The sequence below is a fragment of the Vulpes vulpes genome, chromosome 5 (genome assembly GCF_048418805.1).
Source record: "Vulpes vulpes isolate BD-2025 chromosome 5, VulVul3, whole genome shotgun sequence".
In the NCBI taxonomy this organism is placed as follows: Eukaryota; Metazoa; Chordata; class Mammalia; order Carnivora; family Canidae; genus Vulpes; species Vulpes vulpes.
The window spans coordinates 79,476,059-79,492,223 of record NC_132784.1 but is presented as its reverse complement, the minus strand read 5'-3'; the positions used below and the strand labels follow the sequence as shown (position 1 = coordinate 79,492,223).

Sequence of the window (16,165 nt, the reverse complement as noted above, 5' to 3'; positions counted from 1 at the left end):
CAAATTTTTTGTACTAATCACCTACATTTTTTAAAGTATCTTTTTAAAGATTTTATTTATTTATTTATTTGAGAGAGAGAGAGCATGAGCAAAGGGAGGGAGAGAAGGAGGAGTAGACCCCCCAATGAGCAGGGAGGGGGGGGCCTACTACCCCATGAGAAAGGAGCCTGAAACAGGCCTGGATCCCAGGACCCCAGGATCACGACTTGAGCCAGAGGAAGATGCTTAACCGCCTGAGCCACCCAGACACCCCTAAAGTATTTTTTTTAATAAAAAAAAGGGAACCCATCATCAGAGAGGCTTTTTCTAAAGAGAAGCCTAAACCTACCTCAGGCTGGTTGAATGTCACTGGGAGAGGACGTTAGCAGAGGACTCCTTAAGCATTTATTTTCTTCAGAGCTTGGAAACATTCCATACCATTCGGGAGCTAGGGAGGCTGCGCTGTGGAGGCTCCTGAAACTTCTCCTGAGGGATGCCAGAGCCTGAGCTTGACCAAGTCCCGGCTCTCCCTCACAAGAGCCTCACTGAGCCAATGTATCTGACATTTATTTATTGAGCACTTACTCTGTTCCCTGACACTGATGTGGAAAGTGGAGAGAGAGCTGTGAATGGGAGAGAAAAAGCCCTTGGCCTGATGAAGTTTACATCTTCGCAAGGAAGAACAGACACGAAATAAGAAAAAAAAATCATATAATTTTAGGTAATGACAAGTGCATATGGAAGATAAAGCAGAGGAATGGGGGTGGGTGTAGGCAACTTCAGCTGAAGGAGTCAAAGGAGACCCCCCTTGGGAAAGTGACTTGAAGGAAGGCCTGAATGTGTAAGCATAAAGAGCAGGTGCAAGATGACTACATTCTAGAAATCTACGTACATCATGCCTATAGTTAACAACACTGTATTGTGCACTAAACAGATAAAGGGGATTTGAGGTACAAACCTGCAGTTATAAAATAAGTAAGTCACAGGGATTAAATACAGCATAAGGATTGTATCCAGTAGTAACAACTTTGCATGGTGACAGACGGTAACTACGCTTATGGCAAGCATTTCATAATGTGTATAATTGTCGAATCACTATGTGGTACACCTGCAATTTATATGATATGTCAACTTCAACCAAAAATTTAAAAAATCAAAACAGATGAGCATAGGGAAGGGAAGGAAAAATAAAATAAGATAAAAACAGAGAGGGAGACAAACCATAAGAGACACTTGATCATAGGAAACAAACTGAGGGTTGCTGGAGGGGGTTGTGGGGGTGGGGTAACTGCATGATGGGCATTAAGGAAGGCACGTGATGTGATGAGCACTGGGTGTTGTATGCAACTGATGAATCACTAAATTCCACCCCTGAAACTAATAATACACTATATGTTAACTAACTTGGATTTAAATTAAATATTTTTACATATTTTTTGGTTTTCTTTATTTATTCATGAGAGACACAGAGAGAGAGGCAGAGACACAGGCAGAGGAAGAAGCAGGCTCCATGCAGGGAGCCCCATGCAGGACTCCAACCCAAGACCCCATGATCACAGCCTGAGCCGAAGGCAGACGCTCAAACACTGAGCCACCCAGGTGCCCCTAAATTAAATTTTTTTTAAATAATAAAATAAAGTCACAAAAAAATTAAAAGGGTGGATTTCATGTTAAGTATTCTTATCGCAATAAAAAGTAAAATAGGGGATCCCTGGGTAGTTCAGCGGTTTAGCACCTGCCTTCGGCTCAGGGCGTGATCCTGGAGACCCGGGATCGAGTCCCACATCAGGCTCCCTGCATGGAGCCTGCTTCTCTCTCTGCCTGTGTCTCGGCCTCTCTCTCTCTCTCTCTCTCTCTCTCTCTGTGTGTCTTTCATAAATAAATAACATCTTTAAATAAATAAGTAAAATAAAATAATTTTTACAAGGTTGCTGGAATGTATAAAAATAAATGCTAGGGAAAGAGCATTCAGGGAGAAGCATTAGCACATGGAAGGATCCCAAGCAGTTATTTGGCTGGTTCAGTGAACCACAGGAACAGCAATGTGGATGGGCAGATGCAGAGGACTCAACAATGGGGAAAAAGGAAAGAGGAAACCAGAGGAAGGTAACTGCAAATCTTGCAGAGACGTGAGGGCCACAGTCACAAGTCTGGATTTCATTGTACGTATTATGGGAAACCACGAGGGTTTTAAGGAGAGGGGTCTGCTGACCCTTGTGTTGTAACAAGGTCACTTAACTATGATGCAGAGAACATACTAGAAGGGAAGAGAAGGCAGAGAGATGACTGGGGAGCTCAGGTGCCATGAGATGACTGATGGCCCCAGAACTGAACCCACCCACCTCCTTCAACCTCTCCTTCTTCTCCCCCCAAAAGATCAACTATATGGAGAGCTGGCTAGATGTGAGAAGATACCTGGTTCTCATTTCCAACAGATTATCTGGCTTTATAAAAAATAAGTAGTTTGGATATTTCCTACTGCCCTCTGCATTCCCTTGGGTTGTCACAGTAGAAATCCAAAGGAAATCTGACCCACCAAAGATATTAATAGAGCTGACAGTTATTGGATACTTACTATGGGCAGATTTTCTGCTAAGCATGTCATGCGCATTATTACCCATGATTACCTCATTTTTACAGATGATAAAACTGGGACTCTCAGAGTAAATACTTTGACCAAAATTAACTATCCTTAAAAGGGGGAGAGCTAGGAAAGGAATTCAATTGGAAGGACTTCAAAGCTACACTCTGGACCATATGTTTGCAATGAATACACTGGTATTCAAAGTATGATTCGGGAATCAGCAGAATCAGTGCCAGCTGGGAACTTGGTACTGGGGCAGCCTCTGAGGCCTGGCCCCAGACCACTTAACATAGAGAAGTTTTGAATCTGGGGCGCCTCAGTGGCTCAGACAGTTCAGCATCTGCCTTCAGCTGAGATCATAATCCCGGGGTCCTGGGATCAAGCCCTGCAACAGGTTCAGCAGAGGAGAGCCTGCTTCTCCCCCTCCCACTGCTCATACTCTCTCTCTTTTAAATAAATAAATATCCTTTTAAAAGAAGTTTTAAATTAAAATCCCTTACATTTGGGCAGCCCCGGTGGCTCAGCGGTTTAGCGCCGCCTTCAGCCCAGGGCCTGATCCTGGAGACCCAGGATCGAGTCCCACATCAGGCTCCCTGCATGGAGCCTGCTTCTCCCACTGCCTGTGTCTCTGCGCCTCTCTCTTGCTATGTCTCTCATGCATAAATAAAAGTCTTTAAAAAAAAAAACAACAAGTAAATTAATAAAAAATAAATAAAATCCCTTACATTTTATAGGTATAAAATCATATCATCTGAGACCAATTATTTTATCTTCTTGTCTGACTGCATTATTTAGAACCTCCAAAAAGTGCTGATTAGTCATGGTGATAGTGGGTGTCCTGTCTAGCATCTGAGGTTTTATGAACGTGGCTTACTTATGCCACATTTTAATGATGCCCGCTGTGAGATTTTAATATAGTGGTTTTCATATGAAGTATCAGGATCTACAAGAGTCAGCAAATTTTTCTGTTAAGTCCCAGAAAGTATATGTTTTAGGCTTTGAGGGCCATATAGCCTCTGTCACCACTGTTCAACTTTGCTGCTAACCCCGCGAAAGGGGTCAGAGACACCAGGTAAAAAAATAAGCAGGGCTGCATTCCAATAAAACATTATTTACAAAAACAAACAGCCCACAGATGTAACATGCAGGCCGTAGATGGCTTATTCCTCCTTTAGGGACAGCATAGGTTTGAATTTTTGGTGCTGTCACTTGCTAGTTACATAATCTTGGCTAAGTTACTCAACATCTTGGTCCTCAGTCTCCTTATCTGAAAAATGAGGGTAATAGCACCTTCTTCATAATTATGCAGAGTAAGTGATACACGTGATGTACTTAGAACAGCTGCCTATGTCAGAAGCAGCCTTCCATTGAAGGCGCATGTAGGCGCAAAAAGAGAATTCTTTCCTGATTTATTCTCCATTGTACTCTCAGTTCCTGGCACACAGTAAGCACTCAGTAAATGTTTACAGAAGAGCTAAAAGTTAACTATAATATATTCAAGCAGTTTATTTCTATTCCTATTTTATTCAGAGCTTTTTCATAAAGAATCTCTGCTGAAGTCCCTCAAATAATTGTTCAGCAGCTCTGAACATAAGTGTATTATTTGCCACTTCTATTGAACATAACACTGGGAGTCCTAGCTAAAGTATTTAGGCAAGAAAAAGAAGGAAATGCTGCTATTGTGACAACATGGATGAACCTGGAGATTTTGCTAAGTGAAATAAGCCAGACACAGAAACACAAATAGTAAATCATATCACTGATATGTGGATTCTTTAAAAAGTTGAACTCATGAGCGTGTGGGTGGCTCAGTGGTTGAGCATCTGCCTTTGGCTCGGGTCATGATCCTGGGGTTCTGGGATCGAGTCCCACATCAGGCTCCCCTGCATGGAGCCTGCTTCTCCCTCTGCCTATGTTTCTGCCTCTCTCTGTGTCTCTCATGAATAAATAAAATCTTTTTCAAAAGTTGAACTCGTAAAAACACAAAGTAGAGGGTAGTTACCCAGGGTTGGGGAGTGGCTGGATGATGTTAGTCAAAGGGTACAAACTTCCAGTTTTAAGATGAATGGGTTCTGGATTCCTACTGTACAACATGGTGACTACAGTTAATAATAATAATGTATACTTGAAATTTTCTTTTTTTAAGATTGTTTAAGAGAGAGAGCAGGAGTGTGAGTGAGAGAGAGAGAGAGAGCACAAGCAGGGAGTGGCAGAGGGAGAGGGAGAAGCAGAACCCGCACTGAGCAGGGTGCCTGACGTGGAGCTCGAGCCCAGGACCCCGAGATCATGACCTGAGCTGAAGGCATATGCTTAACTGACTGAGCCACTCAGGTGCCCCATATACTTAAAATTTTCTAAGTGAAGAGATATTAAAAAAAAAAAGAAGAGATATTAAGTATTCTCACCACACACAAAAAAGTAACTATATGAGGTGGATATATTAATTAGCTTGATTGTAGTAGTCATTTCACAATGCATAGATATATAAAACATCAGATTATGTACCTCAAATACATACAATTTTTATTTGTTGATTTTAGCTGGAAGATAAAATATTGGGGATGAAGTAAGGATGAATAAAATCAGTAGCTCTCAACGTTCTCTGCACCACACTAACTTTATGCTGTTTTCACTATGAACCCCACAGTCAAAATTTTAAAGCTAAGGAAGAGTTAGGTAACATGCTAAATACTGCACTATCTCATTCAATTATCTCATTTAATCTCCATAGCTACTCTAAGAGAGAGGAGCGGTACTATCATTCCCACTTTGCAGGTAAGGTAAGTAAGGCTTAGAAAGTTAAATGAACTCAAAGGCACACTCTGCCAGTGGCTAAGCCAAGGTTTAAGTACAAGGCTGTCGAATTCAGACCTACTCTTTTAGCCATTCTTAAATATATTGCCCCCAAACCCCATGTTTTAAAAATTACTACCTACCTAACTCTTACCTTTTATTTTAAGCAGGCTCATGGCCAGCATTGAGCCCAATGAGGGGCTCAGACTCACAACTCACATCATAAGAATATAAAATCATACCAGGAAATGTATGACATATGTTAGAGCTTTTGAAATATTAAAATTACCTTGGAAACTCCATTAGAAATCCCAAAGGGACTTTGAGATATGGGTATGGGAGATGGTAACAGTTAGATGACCTCTAACATCCCTTCTCATTTCATAATTTGGTGAATGACCTTTTAAAAAAAAAAAAAGAAAGAAAGAAAGAAAGCTCTAAATGATTCCTCCTTTCTCCAGAGAACACTGAAAGAAAACCATGTCTTTGGACAAAATTGAATGAAGCACCAGTATTTAGTAATATCAACAAATATTATTGGGAGACTACTGTCAGGATTTGAATGGTTCAATACACAACACCCAAGTAGATGGTGAGTGGAGTCCGATGTTGGATATATGAAAGAGAAGATCTTATTAGTGATCTAATAGAGATGTCAATAGACAGTAAATATACAATTCTGAAGATCAGGGATGAGGTTAACTGGAAATAACACATTTGAGAATGATCAGCCTGTTGTTTTTATTTATTTTTTATTTTTATTATTGTTGTTTTTATTTAAAGCCAAACAACTAAATTGAATCATCTGCAAAAAAAAAAAAAAAAAAACAGCGAAAAGAAAAGAAGACCTAGGACCGAGACCCAGCTTGAATGGAAGTTAGGGAAAGAGAAGAAGCCAGCAAGAAGACCAAGAAGAAATATCAGAGCTATAAAGTAAAATTAAGAAGAATTAATTTTCCAGAAGCAAAGAGAGCAGAGGCTAGAGCAGAATATGTCCTCCTCCGTGGAAAAAAATAATAATAATGCTGCATATAGAAGTGATCTTTTTAAAAACATGACTTCAAGGTAAACCAGTGAAAATAATTTTTCTTTCCCCCAACTGACCTCATCACTGAACTTATCAACAAGTTACCGAAAGATAACCCCCAGGGAAGATGTACCAACGGAATAATCCTGATGCAATTTTAATTCTTAAGGAACACTGTGTTTGACCTTGTTGCTTTATGCTTCCCAGGTAGACCTCAGTCATCTCGGGGGACCAAGGATGTCCCTTTAGCCAGATTAGTTATGAACTCTTTATTCAACGATAATTTCAAGTCAGAATATCCGGAGAACTTCAAAGGTAAGTTTTAGGGATGTAGTTAGTAAATCCCAGATATTACCTTAAACAAAGAAGAAAAAGGCAGGCAGGAACACACCTTTTGTCTAAGAGTTGATAAGATAGAAATCCAGTTGAGTTTGAGAAGTGTTTTAACATAGTGCCCTGAATCAGTGAGATCTATGAATCTAGAAGTGCTCAGCATACCTGCCCAGGGATCCTCTGAGGACAGAAGGAAGGACCTAAAGGCAGACTCCTGGGGCCTTCAGTGTTTAGCAAAGGTCTAAGTAAATGTGCAATGGCTTGCAGTCCACATGAGCCCAGTGTAAGGTAAGAATCTCCTCCCAGCCTCCAGATTTGAGAAGATTAGGAAAATCCCTAGCTCGTAACTGGGCCAAGCCTTGTGGTAGGCATTAGCCAGGGAAGAGAAGCTAAGGATGGGGTTTTCAAGGAAAAGAGTCAAAGTCCAGCTCCTACTTAGAACCAATGTTTTATACCAGTTTAAGGCAAACTCAAGAATGCATACTGTAAAATCCATGCTCTTCAAGTTGATGGATGACAAGGAGGAGATTCTCTCCAAAATGATCAAGGAATCATATTCTAGATCAGATTAAGAGTTCCATGGTAACTAGCACTGAAACATACAGATGTCAGTACTTTTAAGACTTTCTCCAGTTTAAAAAAAAAATCCATCATTCCGAATTTCAAATTTACAGAAGCTGAAAAATTAGGAAACATCTACTTCTATTACAAAAGGAATGACTAGGAGCGCCTGGATGGCTCAGCCTATTAAACATCTGCCTTCAGGGCAGGTCATGATCTCAAAGTCCTGGGACTGAGCCCCTCATCAGGCTCCCTGCTCAACGGAGAGTCCACTTCTCCCTCTCCCAATGCCCCTCTTCTCTGCTTGTATTCTCTCTCTCTCTCTCTCAAATAAATAAATAAAATCTTTTTTTAAAAAAAGGAATGACTAGAAGTTTCCTTCACATCAAGAATCCCTCTTATGCATTCAAAAATAATTCTAATTACATGCAGTTTTTCAAAAAACATTGTCGCAACAAGAGACATGCCTGTGCTCCCCTGGCATATTGTCCTTTTATGAGAGTATTTAATGAATTTGACTTTTACTATTTTTATTGCTCTCAATTCGAACTCTCTGAACATTGACTTCTTTCATTCCCTACACTTTTCCTTCTCCTGGATTCTCGAGCTATGCCTTGCATACAGTAGAGCCTTAACAAATATTTTTTAAACAATTTATTAAAATAAATATTGTTAATTAAATGGGTAGCCAGTGGCTTTTCACAGCGTCAGTGTCATAGCCAATGAGATTTATCTGAGGTGCAATTATTGCTAATTGAAAATGGGTAGACAGTGAGGAAGTAGAAAAGGAGCAAAAAGGAGAGAGATCACAAATTAGGAGACTGAGCATTGACTTTATAATAAACTAAGAAATGCTTGTGGCACATGATTTTCCAATGAAATAGTTTTGTTGATAAGGGAAAATTAAATTTTTTAAATGTTTCTCTCTAGGACACCTATCATTCAGCCTCACACATAATGCATTGCTCAATGATGATACAGTTTATTTGAACGATAGGAGCTTACACTTGCTTCCAAACTGACCTAGGAATTAAGTGCTACTTCGCCATTTAACAGCTGGGCAAGTTAGTCAAACCCAGGAGCCTGAATTTCTTCACTTGAAAAAACATGCACAATGAAAGTACCCGTTGAATATTGAATGAAGGGCCACTTGCGTGAAATGATGCTTACACAATGATTGGCACAGTGTACAAGTGCCCAATAAATGTTACCCACGGGTGTGCAGTAGGAGAATAATTTTTGTTGAATGCCTGAATATTTCATTTGACACCTTCAAATCATGTTTGTAAAAGTATTATGTTGAACCATGTGAAACTGCCTGTGTGCTACCATTATTAGCTTTCAGAAACAAATTCCATACGGTTCAACATGTTAGCTCTAAAGGGATATCACGTTGGAGCTCCTTCTTTCCAGATGCTGCTGCCAGAAAATTCTCACGGAAGTCTCTTCCGGAAAGTAAAGAATCTGGTCAGACATCTAATCTCTTCAGACGTATAGATGTAAAGGAAATTTGAATTTCATTTATGCATGGTATTTAAATTCATATATGAAACTCATATATATTCACACATATAGAAAATCCAAGAATGTCTTGTAAGGACAAATGTATCTTTTGTCTGAGTACATCTGATGTTGGAACATTTTCTTTGAATAGGTACGAAAAGACCTTACAGCTGGTATGAGTATCTCCAAAAGCCACAAATACCTGTGCTCCAAGCAGGGCTTTTGCCCTGTGAGTGATGGTTAGAACATTGTCCTTCCTCCTCTGTTCATCCCACAATCAACATTCCCAAGTTAAGATTTTATCTTCCTCTTCAGGTGAGTCCTACTTTGTGCTCATAGATATGCCATGTAGGTCAGTTAGACCAGAAAAACCTAGAGTCAAGACATTTTATATAAGCTTTCTTTTAACTGTAACAGCTACCTTTTGAGGCAACAGTCATTCATTCTCCATTCTATTTAAAGAGAGATTCTGCAATACAAGGTGACAAAGGAAACTAGAAGTGGAACCAGATGTGACATAAAATCTTGCCCAGAAAATATCAGACCGATCTGCCAGGTATCCACCCAACAATTTAAATCTTTTTCAGTCTCAAGATAGATAATGGAAGGAATCAATGAATCAACATATTTTATGGAGCAGTTAATTCGTGCCAGGCATTCCAATAAGTTCTTTTATGGGTATTGTTTCATTTTCATCTCACAACAGCCTTTGTAAACAAGTGTTATTCGGAACAAACGAGGACTTAGGGCAAGTGACTTAGCAAGATCCCCAAACTAGTAAGTAGCAAAGCTGGGATTCGATCACACGTCATTCACAATCATACATCATTCAATTCCAAGACAGCCTACTTTCTACCACCTTTCTCTCCCCAATTATATATACTTTTTTACATACACGTTGTCCCAAGATCTGGTTGTATAATCAAAGAGGCAGTTTACTGACTTAGTTAAAAGGCTACTTTTGAACTACCTTTTCTCCCCTTGTAAATGTTGTCTACAATTTAAATTGAGTGAAACTGACAAGGGGGTGGGGGGAATGCAAGTGTTTTAAACTGAACAAGAATAAGGGAAAATCTGGCCAACAGCCTTGTTCCTGTGACTCCACAGTGTGGATGGCATCTCAATCATCTTTGCATCCCCTAGAATACCTTGTATATTTAAGTGATGAATTTTTAAAATGACCCATTTGTGCAAACTTGGACAAGTCAGGTAAACTCTTTGGAAGAGATGGACGACATAACATGTCAGAGCTCTGTTTCTGTGAGCATCCGTGACCTTCTGGGATGCTAGTCAACTTGGGCAGGAAATAAATGAAGGACAAAGAACCATGTTCTTCATTGCATGATGGCAAACAGTCTCAGGTGATGATAAACAATCTTTCCAAAAACTAACTGTCCTCTGGGAGTTTTCTCTGAGCCATACTTATCTTAGAAAGTGTTGACTACCATTTTGGTTGTTTTCTTTGGAATAATAAGGGAGGGGCTGTTCCAAATCAAAATTGTATATTTGGGAAGTCTGGAAAATTATTTTTCTTTGGGGAATAGCCAATCTATAGTCTAAACCAGTACATCTAAAACTTTTCTACTTAAGTATTAATTAATTAGCATGAGAGATGATTTATATTCCTAAGGACTTGGTGAGCAACCACAAGTAAGAAATCTCTTGGAAATCTTATGTTTTTATCTCTCAAAATTCATGTAGATCTTCCTTCTCCACTTTTTTATATGAAATAATTTTCCAAAAACTTTCAAGTTAAAATTGACCTTTTAAGAAACATGCACCATGCTGATCCTGGGACTTCATTTTGTCCTGGACACAGCTTTGTGTGCCCTGTAGAATATACACATTCTGGTTCAGGAGTCATGCATGGATCCAAACCACCACCACCATCACCCCAGATTAATATAAAGAATAATTAGTGAAACATTCAGTTATCTGCTTGCATCGTGCTCAACATTTGCTTCAAAATTTTGGCATCATATAGAAGGAATAGCTGAAAGTTCCAGGCCATCTTTTGAAATGTGTCTAGCTGGATTCTTCTTTGTAATGACAAAGGCACTTCACATGACTTAACGTTGGTGTAGCTTCCAGATGGAACCTAACTTACATCTTTATCTTGTCACAATGAAGAGACCACAATGAGTGAGGAACTTTTGCATAAAGAAATGAAGAGAGGGCCAGCTGGGTGGCTTGGTCAGTTAAGCATCTGCCTTTGGCCCAGGTCCTGGTCCCGGGGTCCTGGAATCAAGCCCCACAGTGGTATCCCTGCTCAGAGGGGGAGTCTGCTCCTCCCTCTCCTTTTGCCCCTCCCCCCCGCTCTTGTTCTCTCTTTCTCTCTCTCTCAAGTAAATAAATAAGACCTTAAAAAAAAAAAAGAAGAGAATATTTAGATAGTATACTGGACAATGTGGTACTTGGATTTCTTATTCAGCACCCTGGATTTCATAGTATTTCTCTACATTTAATTTCCTCTTCCCTTTCCTAGACCTTGTAATAAAATTAAGCCAATGCAGCCTATGCATTGCAGTTAGACACAACACTTTGAGAATATAGGTAGATTTATGCCCAAGAGGTTAGATGGACTTCCTAAGCTCAAGAGGTGGTAACTGAGGGGAAAAAATGAACAGAAGTCACCACTGGGACTTTTCATCTCTAGTTCCTTATGAAATGAGTTATTCATTTGTATCACCTACATAGGTTTGCTTCAAAGCTATTGTGTGAGTTTGAGGACTAGATTCTTTTTTTTTTAAGATTTATTTATTTATTTATTCGTGATAGACATAGAGAGAAAGAGAGGCAGAGACACAGGAGGAGGGAGAAGCAGGCTCCATGCCAGGAGCCTGACATGGGACTCGATCCTGGGACTCCAGGATCACGCCCTGGGCCAAAGGCAGACGCTAAACTGCTGAGCCACCCAGGGATCCCCGAGGACTAGATTCTTAGCCACCAGAAGGCAGGTAACTGAAACTGCAGGTTCCTATGAAAACCCTTTGGGCATCACTCAGGATCCTGGGTGCTGTGTCATGGAGGACCTTCTCTTTGTTCCTTCATTCAAGAAGGCTGCTTTAAGACACTCTCCCTCCATCTTCACCCAAATATCATAGTTTTTAACCAGCCCCTTTCTCCCTGCTCCATATATATATATATATATATATATATATATATATATATATATATATATAAAGGGAGGAGTGCCTATGTGGTGCAATCAAAGAAGCATCCGACTCTTGGTTTTGGCTCAGGTCATGATCTCAGGGTCATGAGATCAAGCACTGTATCAGGACCTGAGCTCAGTGCCGAGTCTGCTTAAGTCTCTTTCTCCCTCTCCCTCTGCCCCTCCCACTCATGCCCTCTCTCTGTCTCTCTAAAATAAATAAATAAATCTTAAAAAGAAAAGAAACAAGAGAGACTCTTTTTGTTGCACTGTTGGGGGAAGCATTTACTAGATAAAACAATAGTCTAGACTGTAATTATGCCTCTTAAGTCTGAAAATACTGTAATCTAACATTTTTGGCCTCAGATCTTAGATGCTCTTTTTATGATAGACCATCTGGAGTTCTACCAATAGCTGAAATATAATCAAATAACAAAGCCACTTAGGAAATATGAAGTACTATTGAGGGAGACGGTGTAGTATGAACCAAGATTAAACACAGAGCTCTGTGGTCAAATAGAATATTCAAATCCTGGCTCTCCCACTTTCTACTGTGTGACTTCAAAAATTTCCTAACCTCTTTAAGCCTATGTCTTCATCTGTAAAATGGGATGATAATAGTACAGGCCTCCTAAGTAGTTTGTGGAATAATTGAACTAATGCATATAAGTCATTTTTCACCATGCCTAGCACTTAACATGGAATAAATGACAATTTGTCATAAGATACCCTGTCTTCAGGGAACCTGGAATATATGTTGGGAAAGAACATGTAGATAGAGTAAAAGACAGTGGATTAGCACTAAAATCATAACACTCTAAACAACACATAATTTCAGAGACAGGAGAGAAAGATTTAAACTGGAGTGGTCTAAGAGGACATCACAGAAGAATAACATGACCTAGAATTTGAAAGTTGGACAGCACCTGGATTAGGCAAAAGGGAGAAGATAAGATTTCTAACTGGAAGGAGAACAGGATATGAAACAGGAAGAAGAATGATTGAGAAGAGGCCAATGAGTAGACCACATGGTACATGACAGGGATAATTGGGGCTGGCTATAGTATGATTAGCATAAATCAGGTCCAAGAGACACTGGAATAATCAGCAGAGAGGCACGAAGTTTGTCATGTAAGCAACAGGAGGCATTAAAGCAGATGGATAATGTGATCATGGTGAACAGAATGGATGATGAAGGGAAGAGGAAGAAAAATGGGAGTAGAGATAGGAGGCTATCCCAAGAACCCAAATGTAAGATAACAATGGGTAGAACTGACTGGGACAGTGGGAAAGGACCAAGGCAATAGATACAAGAAATTTTTGAAGGACAAACTATCAGTATTTAGGAATAAACTGGATTAAGGAGGGGAAGCAGGATGAATCAATAACATCTCTTGGTGTTGAGCTAAATTGAAGTTTGTGCTGTAATATCAATGTAGCAGTACCACGGTTCTCTTTAAATCATAACACACTTTCAATTAAACTTTCCTAAAACGTGTTTGTTTCAGGTTTCACATAATTAACTAATACCCTATTTTATCCATTTTGTAACTTTGAACCTCATTAATTCATTCAGCAAACACTCCCTGGAAAACTTTCTATATCAGGCACTGTGCTAGGCACCAGCATCAAAGCAAAGAGCATCCGAATCCCCATCACTGAGGATTTCTCAGGTTTTGGTACTTGAGGGTAGAGGAGGAAAGGCGAGGGGTGGCAAGCATGTGAATTAGAATATTCCAGGATCTGCGCTAACTTGAAAGTGTGCACACAATCGCTGAGGTACCTCAGAAAGTGCTCTAACACCAAACAGGGGAGTTGCAAACGCATCATATTGCATGGGATGTGCCTAGAGACGCATGTCATCTTTCCTTTTTCAGACCAAATACACTACCCATGGAAGAAATAAATAAAACTGCAAAGATACAGTTCTTCTTTCGCCCATTCTCAGCTGACCCCAAGATCCAGGTGGGGATTTTTGTGGCCTTCCTGGTGATGTACCTGACCAGCCTCGGTGGAAACACCACAATTGCAGTCCTTGTCCAGATCAACCCCTCCCTCCACATCCCCATGTACTTCTTCCTGGCTAACCTGGCAGTCCTGGAAATCTTCTATACCTCTGCCATTGCCCCACTGGCTTTGGCAAACCTCCTTTCAATGGGCAAAACTCCTGTTTCTATCCCTGGATGTGGGGCCCAGATGTTCTTCTTCGTCTTCTTGGGTGGAGCTGACTGTGTCCTGCTGGCCGTCATGGCTTACGACCGGTTCGTGGCAATCTGTTACCCTCTGAGATACACCCGCATCATGAGCTGGCCCTTGTGTGTGGAGCTGATGGTCGGGTCCCTGGTGCTGGGGTTCCTGCTGTCGCTGCCGCTGACTATTTTAATCTTCCATCTCCCATTCTGTGGCCACAATGAGATCCACCACTTCTACTGTGACATGCCTGCAGTCATGCGCCTGGCCTGTGCAGACACACACACTCACCAGACTGCCCTGTACATCATCAGCTTCATCGTCCTGAGCGTCCCCCTGTCCTTAATCTCCACCTCCTACATCTTCATCATGGCAGCCATTTTACGGATCCGGTCAGCAGAAGGGCGCCACCGAGCCTTCTCTACCTGTTCCTCCCACATCTTAGTGGTCCTCCTGCAGTATGGCTGCACCAGCTTTATCTACTTGTCCCCCCGGTCCAGCTACTCTCCTGAGATGGGCCGGGTGGTGTCTGTGGTCTACACTTTCATCACTCCCATTTTAAACCCCTTGATCTACAGTATGAGGAACAGGGAACTGAAAGATGCCCTAAGGAGGGCACTGAGGAAGTTCTAGATAGGATGATCCCTTGACTTGTCCAAGTCAGATGCTTGAGAGTAAATGGGGATGCTATTAATAACTATGCTGGGACAACATGCCTGAGCCGGGAAATGTCCTCAGCAAACTGAGACACGGCCCACCCTTCTAGGATCACCAGAGATGAATGCTACTGTGACATTGAAACAAAGCTGTGTCATGGAGGGCAGTGTGATGTCCTGGGCATGGATGGGGGAGCACCAACACTTATTGGACACCTGCTATATACTAGGCACTTTATATGGGTTATCTCACTTAGCCCATAGTAAGAACCACTGCCTTCATGCTTTAGAAAAGGAAACTAAAATGGCTTTTAAAAAAAAGGTATAACCAAGAGGAAAACACAAGTATTTAAAAATCTAGGGGCACCTGGGAGGCTCAGTTGGTTTAAGTGTCCAAATCTTGATTTTGGCTCAAGTCATGATCTCAGGGTCGCGAGACTGAGCCCACAATGTAAAGCTTAAGATTCTCTCTCTCCCCCTCTTTCTCTACCCCTCCTGTCCTCTTCTCTCCTTCTCTAAACAAGAAATTTTAAAAATTATAAATAAATAAATAAATAAATAAATAAATATCTAAAGCGTAAGCTATCTTCACACAATAATATTGGACAAAGAAAGAAGGATGTTTTTCTTTTCCTTTTTTTTTTTTTTTACATGTTTTTGTGTTGTTGACCAAAATGAAAAGTCATGATTCTATTCATAACTTTTAAAGAGCACCCCAGCAATAAAAAGGGTAATAATAATGGAGGAAAATGTTATTTAATTCAGTAAGTGAAGATATGGGGAAAGAAGGAAATGGGCCTCGTTGAATCTTGACTCCTCAAGAACCCCTCCTACAGCAGCTCAGTGTTCCAGACTCTGCTTGAGCTTTCAAGAAGAGAGATCATTAACTCATAAGACAGTCCTTGTTGAACTACTCAGGTTGTTAAAGAACCACATACTTGTTTGAAGTCCATCTACAAGCAACTTCCTCCCACTGATCCTATTTTGGCCCTCTAGAGCTTTCTTCTCCCTGACAGGTCTCCCAGGTATTAGGACAGATTTTGTATCTTCTTTAAGTCTTTAATCTTCTTTTCTCTAGAGCAAATACTCCATCTAGAGTTTTCTCTCCAGGAGATCATATTTAAATGCACTCACACTAGTCACCTTCTAGATTTCCCCAAGCTCCATATCCTTCTACAAAGTTTTTACCCAGAAATAAATACAATGCACTGGGAATATTTTGTTCTGGGGAACTGTTACTTTTCATGACCTGTGAACCACATTTCTATCAATTCACCTTAATGATTTAGCCTCTCATAAATTTGGTATCAAATAAAATCTCCGTATCACTTCATATGACTTTCAATTCTGTCTGACCACAATTTTTTTTCTAACATACATGTAGG

General features: G+C 40.5%; 1 protein-coding gene across 1 annotated transcript; it reads left to right on the top strand.

The window, feature by feature from the left end:
• The first annotated feature begins 13,827 nt into the window (after nucleotides 1-13,827).
• LOC112930464 (olfactory receptor 10V1) lies at nucleotides 13,828-14,757 on the top strand. Its single transcript, XM_026012804.1, has one exon. It carries the CDS (start codon nucleotides 13,828-13,830, stop codon nucleotides 14,755-14,757), a length of 930 nt encoding a protein of 309 aa, XP_025868589.1.
• Nucleotides 14,758-16,165: the final 1,408 nt, after the last annotated feature.